Source organism: Penaeus japonicus, unplaced genomic scaffold (genome assembly GCF_977035675.1).
Source record: "Penaeus japonicus unplaced genomic scaffold, GWHDUDI00000001_assembly GWHDUDI00000004, whole genome shotgun sequence".
Taxonomy (NCBI): Eukaryota; Metazoa; Arthropoda; class Malacostraca; order Decapoda; family Penaeidae; genus Penaeus; species Penaeus japonicus.
This window is the reverse complement of record NW_028234406.1, coordinates 47,980,050-47,992,549: the sequence shown is the minus strand read 5'-3', so window position 1 is coordinate 47,992,549 and position 12,500 is coordinate 47,980,050. Positions and strand designations below refer to the sequence as shown.

Sequence of the window (12,500 nt, the reverse complement as noted above, 5' to 3'; positions counted from 1 at the left end):
TTATTGAAAAATGCAGTGTCATTCAGATGGGTGTGAAATCAAACTCAACCACGTGCACGAATCACGAGGAATAAAAGGAAAATGAGAAATATACAATTTCCCGGTCAGAAATAGAGAGAATTCATATGTAAAAGACTAAAAAGAGATACATTAAAAAAGAATCCCAGTGGGACCCGGATCCATCTGAAATAAAATTCAACTATCAAACCATGGATAGACGCCATATAAAATGGTATATTAATAATGGTAATAAAAAATAAAACTCTTTTATAATAAACAGACTGTAAACAAGAATAGAGAACCATCTAGAATCCATGCCAAGAGGGAACCGCATCCCCCTGAAACCTCCTCGAAAACAACAACACCGTGATTCAACGAAAAATCTCCCCCGTTGCGGCCGCCTCTCGTCTCTCGCCCTTTTATCGCCTCCTCAGCATGTCCAACGAGAAGCAAGTAGACACCAAGCCCAAGATCGACTTGGGTCTGTTGGAGGAAGATGACGAGTTCGAGGAATTCCCCGCAGAAGGTGAGAGAAGGAGAGAAATGGCGCGCCTTGTGGTCTTCGGTCTCGGGGAATTTTGAAAAGTTTATTTTCTTTCGTTTGGGGAATGTCATTGTGATTTGAGAGTCATTTGTTTGTTCATTAAAAGTCATTTCGGAGATTGGTGAAGTGTAGAAGAGCTACGCGGCAACGATACTGATATGATTATGATTTGTGGAGTGTAGTTGATGTCTTTGTGTTGAGGTCTAATGGCATTAGCTTACGAGGAACTGAACTGTATATTGGCTAATGGGTAAATCTTCCGAATAACGCCGCGTCACTAAACATAAAAGTCGTATCGATGGATTTCTCTCAAACTCTACTGTTCATATATAGTGGAAATAATGAGCGATTCCACCCCTGGATCCCAAAATGTGGGTCCCGACAATAGGGGAGGGCATGAAGTAGATCAGGGAAATTGTGGGGTTGAATATGAATTCCGGCCATATTTCGTTTGCAAAATCTTAACCCAATTACCTACCTAACTTTGCGTAGTTTTGAAGTTAGCCCTAGCCAAGGGGGGTCTTCTCCCCCCCTGGACCCCCCCTTTCTTAAGGCACTTCGTGCTACCTAAGATATATAGTTATTTCTGTAGATGCGCTTAGCTCATTACTTACCTGTGAGGGGTGTTGGGGGTTGCCTGATGTAGCTGGGTGGAGAAGCGATTATTTTCTCCGTGTAATGACCATGATTACCGCAACTGAAACTTCAATGCTATGCGAAGCTGACAATTGCATTACTGCGCATGAGCGGCCTCAGGATAGGAAACTACGACCGATAATGACATGATAACTCAATAGAGGGCACTGTATAATTATACTGTTAACCCCTTCAACACGAGGACGCGTATACTGCATCCTTGCAGTGCTCGCGTCAAACCTGAGGACGCACATACTGCGTCATGGCTGAGTTCTGGTGGAATTGAGTTTTCTTTCTTCCGGATACTGTACGAGATCTTTCAGAATAGAGGTCGGATATGATACGATATATTATTTGACTTTCATTATTATTAATTTATTACATAAGAGTGGGATTCGCTTATACCAGGGGAGGCATTGATGGGCCCTGCTAGCAATCATTTTATTTATTTATGGAACATTATGTAAAAATATTAAACATATTATGATTAGTTTACCATACTATTTCAATCATTTTCTTTGGTCATCCGAGTGAGGCCTCCCACCAAGGTCACTCTTTCCATCTTCCTCCCAACCCATGTAAATAACTTGTCACATGCACATGGGGGAAGAGGTTAACTATGCATATTTTGATATATAGCACATGATTATGTTGAGGTTTTGGCTTAAAACTTGTCATATTCAGTAGCGACGTTTAAAATTTGGCGCGCGCCGGCAGCTCGGATACGGCGTGAGGGGCGTTTTCTACTGCCCGTAGTGAAGGGGTTAACAATGGGGAATATTGCGCCATCTATCGAGAAAAAATAACAGCTCATGCAGGTAATTCATTAGGAGTTTCCATTCCACAGCTTGTCGCTAGCCAGAAATACGTAAACATGGCCATGTTTGATTTTCAGGGCAAGGATGGTGTGTTTTTGGGTATATTGTACAAGATATGTTGCATGAAGTGCCCTAAAAAGGGGGGGTCCAGGGGGGCAAAGCCCCCTCTTGGCTAGGGCAAAGCCCCCCCCCCCCCTGGCTAGGGCTTAATTAAAACCTAGGCAAAGTTAGGTAGGTAGTTAGGTTAAGATTTTGCATACAAAATATGCCCCGACGTAGGATGAGGTAGCATGAGGTAGACAAAAAAAAGAGACCCAGATTGTGGGGTCCAGAGGTGGAATCGTGCATTATTTCCATTATATGTGAACTGTAGAGGTTGAGAGGAATCCATCGATACCATTTTTATGGTATTTCGTAACATTTTACCCCGTAATTTCCCTGATCTACTTCATGCCCTCCCTTACTATCGAGACCCAGATTGTGGGGTCCAGAGGTGCTCTCACTTGCTGTTGTTCACAGATGGATGAACATCCAGAAATGTTTTTGCCTTATTGATGGCTCTTTTCCAATCAGTGCAAGATGAAGGACAAAGACCCTGATTTCCATGTGTCATAGTTGAAAATAAACATCCTGGGTGTCCAGACTGGATTCTTTACAAATGGTGCGGGGAAGTTCAAAGACATGTAAAGTTTTGTCAGTTATCTTATGTCAGAATGAATTTTTTGTGGATGTTGAGTCATTGCCAAACACAGGGAGTCTATGAGGAAAGTGTTTATCTGTTTTGACAGTCTTGAAAAATTGAAAGCCTACAAAATTTAGTTGATTTAATCAGCTGTTCTTTTCATCCATAATTGAAAATTTCTTTAGGTAGCTAGCAAAAGCAATCATATATATGAAGAAATGGAGTGTTGATTCGCTTAATCCTTGGAGGGATTTTAGACAATGAAATCCATCCATACACATCCAAACTATCAACAAAGATAAGACACTGTGGATAGGAGGTGCTTTTCATTTTTTGTGAGGATGCAGTTGATGTGAGACAAAATGACTAGAAGATCTCTGCAATACAAAGAATCCTGTCTGGCTGGGTTCATCTTTATCTATATCCCATAATAGAAGTAATGCATTACATTTTAAGAATACATCTGTCTCTGAACTACCCTGAAAAATCAAACTTAATGAAGCCCCAAACAATATGGAACATGAAGCCATGCATAACAGATAGAATGGCTATTCTGGGCAGGTATCAGTTTGTTGTATCTAAATTGCTGTGCTCTGTAAGGGAAGATAATTATTAAGTCCAACCCAATAGTTGTGCAAGGCAGGCATTTGCTACAGCAAAGGCCAACAAATTCCACCATGTTTATTTCAGGAAGGTAGAATTGGGACTAGTTCCTTATTTATTAATAAATTACTTGGGAGATCTACAAGCTCTTTTACTAGAATATTCATAGTAGAGGTTTGGATATTTAATCCTTATCTATACACAATTATATTTTTAATTTGTGTTCTTTATGTGCTGGAGAAGTGTGCTTTGCATTATAAATCTAAAATATAACTACTATCAGAAACCTCTTATTCCCATTACATTTTAGTCTCAGTAACTGGTCATAATTTGAAAATTTGAGAAAAACCAAGATTGTTGCAAAATGCATTTCCTATTTAGTTTGATAAGATGAAAATTTCTCTCATTGCACTCACAACTCAACTTAGTACAAATAAAGTTCTCGCTCTTCCCCCACTAAATATACTATACTACAATACCCTAACAAATAAGAGTAACTCCTCTTTTGTCCTTGGCAGACTGGGGTGCAGCTGACGAAGACGCAGAAGATGTGAACGTGTGGGAGGACAACTGGGACGATGACAACATTGAAGATGACTTCTCCCAGCAGCTGAGGTAAGAGGCAACTGCTTACTTTTTATATTTGTTGGGAAGTCAGGATGAGGTGCTTGACATAACCTAAGTGTCAATGATGAGATGAGGTTTGAGCGAGATGCATTTTATAGCCCATTGAGGATGGGACACCTAACGATATAAGTGGTTGTCAGGACTGGTCTATGACACTAGTGGCACCAGCTAAAAATTAGAAGGACGGGGAAAGGGTTTTATTTTTACACAAATTCATCATAGAATGCGGGTTAAAAACTGACTTTGGAACCCGCTAGCTCTGGAGCTAGCGCTGTTACAGCCTTAGTACTTCATGACTGTGTACGTGCTTCAACTTTGAGCAGATCCTGATGTTGCGTTATGTACACATTGACACGTCATTGAAGCCTAATTGATGCAATCATTTATGTCATGACACCCTTACACAATGGGTGAAGGAAGCTTGTTCAGTTGATAGTTTATCCTGTCTTTATCTATTTGTAAGATCTTTTTCCTCTGTTGAATATGATTTTAATAGAAATTCAAGATACTGTATTTTATTTTTTTGTCCTCTTTGTTTTCAGTTTATTTTCAGTGTATTTTCTATACAAAATATTGACTGTTACCAATTATTAGATCCTATATACTGTAATTGCAATTAGTCAATGGAATCTAGCTTAGTTCTCTCCTCCATGCTATAGGAATTTGGAAAGGCCCTTTTATAAATACCTAGTGTATAAAAAGGTAAATAATGTCATGACGGTGAGAACCCAAAGAAATCATAATTTAAAACCTTCTGAAAACCCTTCTTTTACTTCCAGAGCTGAGCTGAACATCCAGCCAATGCAGCAGTAGTCCTCTGTACGTGTGCTGTATGAAAGGAGATGTGTTTTTGTGTGTGATCTTCAGTTAGGATTTCTAATCATTTGTCAAGATTGCTAAAGGTGTATTATCTATGAATAAATGTTTTTGTAGATATTGAATTTTTTTTTTAACCTTTATTTTAAAAGAAATGTATCAACTGAATGTTGTAGAAATTTACATTAAATGGTTGTTGTATCACATTAACATGAAGATATAATTTGTTATAAGTATTCATTTTAATTATCCAAAATGTACAATTGATACCTTTCTCAGTAGAGCAGAGTTTACAATGACTCCTTTCCTGTATTAGAGACCTGTGAACACAATTTTTTGAGGAAATAAAAAATACGTATGGCTTACTCTTTTAATATAAATATCTACACAGGTGATGTATTTACAAACTTGTAGGTTATTGTAAATTTAGGACCCCAGGGAGTTCAACATCTGAATACATAAATCTTTTCTTTCCAAGTTTACATAAGAGTTCTTAGTCATAATAAAATCCCATGAACATCATAATGGAAAAAGGAAGTAGTAATTACTCATATTTCCTGTCATTCTTCCTCCCATGGAAGGTTTAAAAAAAAACACCCCAAATTCAACATTTTTTAACATTAATGGCTAGTCTTTTACTCGTGGCCATCTAAGAACTTGCTGAGGAAGTCCTTAGGCTTGGGTTCAACAGAGTCGCGCCAGTAGGCCATGAGGCCGTGCTTCTGCTTCCAGATCTCCACCGTTTCTTTCAGCTCCATCTGGCCCTGTGGTGAGGAGGACAGAATATTATGTTTACGCATTTCCAATAAGGAATCACATCATGATGATGATACTAAGATTTTGTTAATATCACTCTTGTACTGTATTTTTGTTGAAATTAAAAATTATATCCTCAGTGGTGTAACTAGGCTCATTAGTATTACGCTGTGCTGTTATACCATATATAAACACGTGTTATAGCATAAGTTTGGAAAATAATAGAACATCTAAAGATGCCCACCTGAAGCAATATAAAGGTACTACCCATTCCAGAAGTGTTAATGCTCACACTCCTTGATACTGCATTTTTTATTCAGTACTCAAAATACAAAAGATGAATACGTGTATGCTTTTAAAACTGACAAAAACAAAAAACGATATGCTTTAAAATAAATCATTTAATAATATATGAGGCAATGGCAGCCAACATACTCAAAGGTTTGATATCAGATTCATGGTTGTAACAGTAAATCTATTCAGATAGATTATGAAGTAAAAATACTGCATAATAAATTTATTTACTTAAAATCAACAATATTAACCCACTTACGAGGGGGGCATTCCAGCCTTGAATGTCCCAATGCCGGGGCGTTCAAATTATTAGGCCTAAATCAATTAAATGGCTGGCACAATACTGTGCCGCCCGGCCACTGGGCTTTTGAATGAGCGGTACAGTACTGTACCACCCGTCCAGAGAGGGTTAATAATAAAAAAAATAAAAAAAATAATCAAAGAATTTCATCCTTTGAATTTAATATCCCCTCCTCATACACCATAGAAAATGGTATAAATGAAAATTGCTAAATTCACAAAAAGAGATGTAATGGTGCATATATATCTCTTCAGAATTGGCAATCTTGTAAATATATTGAAGTATATATATTAATCAAAAACTGAAGTTTCAGCTGACATCTGTGATATCAATTGTGACCAGCTGAATGTCAATTATATATATGACAGCTCTTAACCCTTCCATGGCAGGCATTTTGCATCTGGTGGGATCACTTTCGTATTGCTTTTTTATTAAAATTGCAAGCTAGGGCATCATATCAAAGGCTGATTGGTATCACAGCCCTATTATACAAAATATAGATTTATACATCATACTACATATAGGAAATCATATTAAAAAGAAATACATATAAAGATGACCAAGGTTGTATATCTTTAGAAATACAAAGAGATTTAGGAAATTTGTTTTAAAACCTTGTTAATTTATGTAATTCTTTTTAAGATTTAATGGAAATGCATCAATTACATCCCCCTGCACTACGAAGTTACTCATACTCATTTATACATCTTTGACATTTAATCAAAAAGAAAGAAAAAAAGACAATGAATAAATTACAAAAATAATAAAACAGCACCAAAAGCAAACAAAATAGAAAATATACAAATAAGCAACAGGTTACTATTAAATGGCACCAAAACACCTGAAACTCGCCTTGATAACCAGCCAAAACAATGAAACTCACCTTGATGACCAGCATGTCGATGACGCGAATGTCCTGCACATGGCGGTGCTTTTCGAACTCCTCACGCAGCTTCTCCCTGCACTGCTCCTTTGACTTGGGGAAGTCGTAGTCTATCACTGTTGGGAGAATTCCTTGCATTAGTAATTGCCTGGGCTTTTGTTAACCCATTGCAGACGGAGATAAATTTGCTTGCCCAGCCTCCAGGATAGGTTTTATTTTAGAGAGAGACCACTTGAAGCAATATAATTTGAAGCATCCAAATATCTTTCAGTCATTCATTGTAAAACTAGAACGGTTTTTGTGTTTTATTTTTTTGTGTGTTTTATTGAGTTTAGAGACTTATATGTGCCGTATGACAGGCTCTATCAGTGCTGCAGTTGACTAAAATTGTAGTATGTTATCCATATTAGTTCATTATTTTCTTTATACTTAGTGTGATAGAAGTATTGCTGTTTTATGGGAGGACAAAAGGCAACTTTATTTTTTCGTATTTTTGGGCTGTTATGAACGAATACGAAACATATAACCACCTACAATAAAGATAACAAGAGGAGGTAGGGAAGAGGAATGAAACCTGTGCTTGTGACTGTGAGTGCCACAGTGAAAGACATCCATATTGGCACAGGAGCACATTTTAGACACTGGGTATGGATTGAGTCACCTTCCTCTTCTCGTTCTGCCTGCACATCCTTCATCGGCGGTACTTTAGAGCAAGGGTTCATCAACTTAGTGTGTGCCATCGCTCTATAGAGACAGTGCATGCTAGAGACCGTGGATGGGTGCCATTCAAGGCTCTCTCACCTGCTGGTGCTAGAAAAAAGTGGTGCCATCTAGGTTTTGGACGTTAAGCTTGCACGATATTACGGTAATTATAGCAATTAGGACTGCAGTAGCCATCATCACTCATTCCTTTTTCATAGCAAAATAAAATACCACAGTGATCCAAAATCCCCGAACGTCGTGTACGTCATGACGCCCGTCGTCAGGCCAAAGCTCCTACGTCATGTATGTCATGACACCCGTACGCAATGGGTTAATGGTGGAGTGGTTATTTGGAGGGTTAGGAGATGAGATTTGACAAATATGGTTGGCTTTTAACTCATTCGCAACTGGGTGATTATTTGCCTAATGATACTCCCATTGTGAATATAACAAGCGCACAAAGCCTCCACATGCGAGATCTCTCCCGGTGCTATTCTACGTGGTACCTTTCAGAGCCCTTTTCACCCACTCAATTGATGAGAGGCGTTGCTTTTATGACAATTGCAGTCATAATTATCATAACTGCCATAATATTAAGCAAAATGGGTTTCAACTCACATCCTAAACCTAGATGGCACCACTTTCTTCTAGTACCAGCAGGAGAGAGAGCCTTGAATGGCACCCATCTACGGTCTCTAGCAAGCACTATCTCTATAGAGCAATGGCACATAGCAAGTTGCCAACCTCTTGCTTTAGAGTACCGCAGATGAAAGATGTGCAGGCAGAACGAGAGGAGGAAGGTGACTCACACCATGCCCAATGCCTACAATGTGCCCCTGTGCCAGTAGGGATGCCTTTTATTGTGGCACTCACTGTCAAAAGCACAAGTTTCCTTCCTCTTCCCTACCTCATCATGTTATCTTCATTTTAGATTGTTTTAAGTTTCATGTTCATTCATGACTGCACACAAATACGAAAAAATAAAGTTTTATTTCAGAACAAGGCAGCTTCAGCAACATTTCAATCCTCCCACTCTCTTTCACTCATTGTAAAACTAGAGCCGTTTTTGTGTTTAATTTTTGTGTGTTTTATTGTGTTTAGAGACGTATATGTGCCATATGATAGGCTCTATCAATGCTGCAGTTGACTAAAATTGTAGTATATGATCCATATTAGTTCATTATTTTCTTAATACTCAGTATGATAGAGGTATTGCTGATTTATGGGAGGACAAAAAGTAACTTCATTTTTTCATATTTTTCTTCTGTCATGAATGAATACGAAACATATAACCACCTACAATGAAGATAACATGAAGAGGTAGGGAAGAGGAAAGAAACCTGTGCTTATGACTGAAAGTGCCATAGTGAAAGGCATCCATAATGGCACAGGAGCACATTTTAGACACTGGGTATGGTTTGAGTCACCTTCCTCTTCTTATTCTACCTGCACATCCTTCATCGGCGGTACTTTAGAACAAGAGGTCGTAACTTGCTGTGTGCCATCACTCTCTAAAGATAGCGCTTGCTAGAAACCCTGGATGGGTGCCATTCAAGGCTCTCTCTCCTGCTGGTGCTACAAGAAAGTGGTACCATCTAGGTTTTGGATGTTAAATTTGCTTAATATTATGGTAATTATAGTAATTATGACTGCAATTGTCATCATTACTCACTCCTTACTCATGGCACGATAAAATAGCAGTGATCCAAAATCCCAGAACGTCATGTATGTCATGAGGCCCATCATCAGGCCAAAGCTCTTGTGTCATATATGTCATGTCACCTGTCCACAATGGGTTAATGTAAATAGATTGGTATCAAGAAATCCCCCTGCCCCCCTTTATAGCCAATGGTATATGATATAATTTGTTATGTAAAATTAGTTTCAAATGTAAAACACAGAAATAATATGCACATGGCATAAGTAATTTTTTACCCTTGACATTGTTGCAAAAAGCAAAAAAAAAAAAAATGCTACTTGTGCAAATATTTAGAAGACACCATTCAATGGCTTTCAAAACAAAATTTTTACCGTGCATTCACATTTGCTGTGCTCTATCCAAATCCACTTGTATCTCATGATCTATTTTGTAAGGCCTATGAGTAAATCCAACCCAAAAGTGTGCAGTGTTCAGTGATTACTGTGGCCTCAGCACTTGTGCATTTCAGTAAAGACCAAATCTTGATTAAATATATTCTGCCAATTAAGAGCTCAAACTGCTTCATTATCTGATGATAAATTACTTGAGAGGTCTACAAGGTAGATCTTCCTATGATAAGCAGGATGGAGGTTTGCTGGTGGTTGAGGTCTGCTTGTCATAAAGGCCATACAGTGGCAAACGTGTGGGTCTCTTATAACATTTAAAATCACTTAATTTACATGAAAAAAAAGTCTTTCTACCTATGAGTAGACCAATTTTTGATAATTTTGATTATCAGATAACTTTCATATTCTTAATTTGCAAGGATTATGTCACAGAAGAGAAAATATTCAGAACAGTGCCACATTACTAAATAACATGAAAAAAGTACCAATGGATTCCTCTCATCCTCTTGTACTAATATATAAAGGATATAATTTGCAATTCCCTACCTACACCCCACAATCCTCCTCAATATCTCCTCAATAGTAGGGGAGGGCATGAAGCAGATCAGGGTCTTCAACCTTCAACTAGCACTGATAAACAATCAACTGATGTGCTTTTTTCTATTTGATGTGCACTTGCTTGGCGGCTGGTCCTGCCACCACTCACTGTGATATCTTGCCACCAAGCATTAGCGGGTTAATAAACGATTTCATGATGTTCTACAGACGAAAGCAAATTAAAACAACTTGTAAACTGATTGGCCAATCATAATGCTTTCATGTTCCTTGTAGTTTAAGAATCTGTGGGTTTGACTGCTAAGGCATATTTCCAGCTCTTGTATCATGAAGACGTGCATGTGTTTGTGGTATTAGCCACAGTACAGGATACATATTGGCAACTTCGGATACACATTGATGATGTATTCAAAAGGTCTATCACTAAGTAAAACTCAAATCAAGATAAGTAACACAAAGTGCTCTGAAAAAGGGGGGTATAGGATCACACACTATACCATGTGGGTGAGTAAATTGTATAGGAACAATATCTGTTACATTTTAATCTTTTAAGTGACAAGTATGACGGGACTAAAGTATTTTTGTGTCCAATGTCAATGCAATTTATTCATGAATTACCTCAAAATGGTATTATTGGATAAAGACACATATGAATACAGTGAAAAACTAACCATACAACATAATGTAGTTTTAATTATGATGTAACACCATAAAACTCTTTTCTTCTAAAAATGTAAATTAAGCAAGATATATTATTTTGAAAATAATTTAAAAATGAATAAAGGGAGAGATGTTTCCACTGCACTTGTGAACCTCTGACTGAAAAATATCGGCTCTGCACATGTGCTGACCTTGCCCACGGAAATACAAAAAAACATTGCTAATGGGCAATATTGTCACATGATAATAACAGCACCAATAGGGAAACAACTGATATAACCGATAAATTTATTGACCAATCACAGACAATTGAATGTTGAGTATGGGTCCTCATTCGAATTTTGTATCGAGATGGCTACTGTGTGCATAGATTATAGATACTTTATTAAATTATTTTATAAACTACTACAAGACAACCCGCAACCTGGCCCCTCACACGCCTCAGATTAAGGCAAGAAATGGGGGCTTAGCTACGGGAAAAATAAAAAGGTAAATTTTCCAGGTAATGTTGCGTTACTAAATACCACAAAAGTGGTATCGATGGTTTCCTCTCAACCTCTACAATTCATATATAGTGAAGATAATGCGCCCTGGACCCCACAATCTGGGTTCCGATTGTAGGGGAGGGCATGAAGTAGATCAGGGAAATTGCGTGGTAAAATATGATTTCTGGGAATATTTCGTATGCCAAATCTTAACCGAATTACCTATTTAACTTTGCCTAGTTTTCAAGTTAGCTCTAACCAAGGGGGGGCTTTAAGATAGGAAACTAGGGCTGATAATGACATAACCACTCAATATATGGCACTCTATAATTATACTGTAATAAATGGGGAATATTGCGCCATCTATCGAGAGAACATAACAGCGCATGCAGGTTATTAATTAGGGGTTTCCAGTCCACAGCTAGTCACTAGCCGTAAATAAGTAAACATAGCCATGTTTGAATTTCAGGGCGAGGATGGTGGTTTTTGAGGTATTCTGCACAAGGTATGTTGCACAAAGTACCCAAAATAAGGGGGGGCAGGGGTCCAGGTGGAGGCAAAGCTTCCCCCCCCCTCCCTGACTACGGCTTAATTCAAAACTAGGCAAAGTTAGGTCAGTAATTGGGTTAGGATTTTGCATACGAAATATGCCCCGAAGTAAGACGAGGTGCCTTAAAATAGGGGGACCCAGATTGTGGGGTCCAGGGGTGGAAGCACACATCATATTCACTATATATGAACAGTAGAGGTTGAGAGGAATCCAATGATACCACTTTTGTGGTATATAGTAATGCAGCATTATTCAGAAAATTTATCATACAAACTAGGTTACATCAAGTTAAGTCCATCAATTAGGTTTTATTGTGTATAAATATGGCAAAAACGTATCCTGGCAGATACGTATCTGCCATAAAGTGGCTTGAAAAAAGGGGGGGTCCAGGGGAGTGGCAGGCTAGGTAAGGTTTGGTTAGGTTTTGATACTTAAAAACTTTTTAAAACCTCGTGCCAGCAATCGTTTAGTATTGTTGACGGTGGCACATGGAGGGAGGGAGGGGGGACTCAGAAATATAAGGTTTCTAGTTGGAATGAATA

The 12,500-nt window shown here is 38.2% G+C and overlaps 2 protein-coding genes across 3 annotated transcripts in view; one reads left to right on the top strand and one right to left on the bottom strand.

Moving 5' to 3' along the window:
* Positions 1-4,846, top strand: part of Sem1 (Suppressor of exocyst mutations 1) — a 94,001-nt gene extending 89,155 nt beyond the window's left edge. Inside the window, exons 1-3 of one of the 2 annotated variants that reach the window (XM_086536613.1) lie at positions 341-526; positions 3,802-3,898; positions 4,690-4,846. In XM_086536613.1, coding sequence (XP_086392739.1) covers positions 436-526; positions 3,802-3,898; positions 4,690-4,723 — 222 coding nt within the window. In that variant the 5' untranslated portion in view covers positions 341-435 and the 3' untranslated portion in view covers positions 4,724-4,846. Of the gene's footprint in view, positions 1-340; positions 527-3,801; positions 3,899-4,689 lie in introns of those variants that run through there. The other variant, XM_086536615.1, reaches the window with a different exon arrangement.
* Positions 4,847-5,082: 236 nt separating this feature from the next.
* The window catches only part of LOC147472075 (NADH dehydrogenase [ubiquinone] 1 alpha subcomplex subunit 6-like), an 8,167-nt gene continuing 749 nt past the window's right edge, over positions 5,083-12,500 (bottom strand). The window contains exons 2-3 of the mRNA XM_086536611.1: positions 6,961-7,076; positions 5,083-5,490 (exon numbers count right to left, since the gene is read on the bottom strand). Coding sequence (XP_086392737.1) covers positions 5,362-5,490; positions 6,961-7,076 — 245 coding nt within the window. The 3' untranslated portion in view covers positions 5,083-5,361. The remainder of the gene's footprint in view (positions 5,491-6,960; positions 7,077-12,500) is intronic.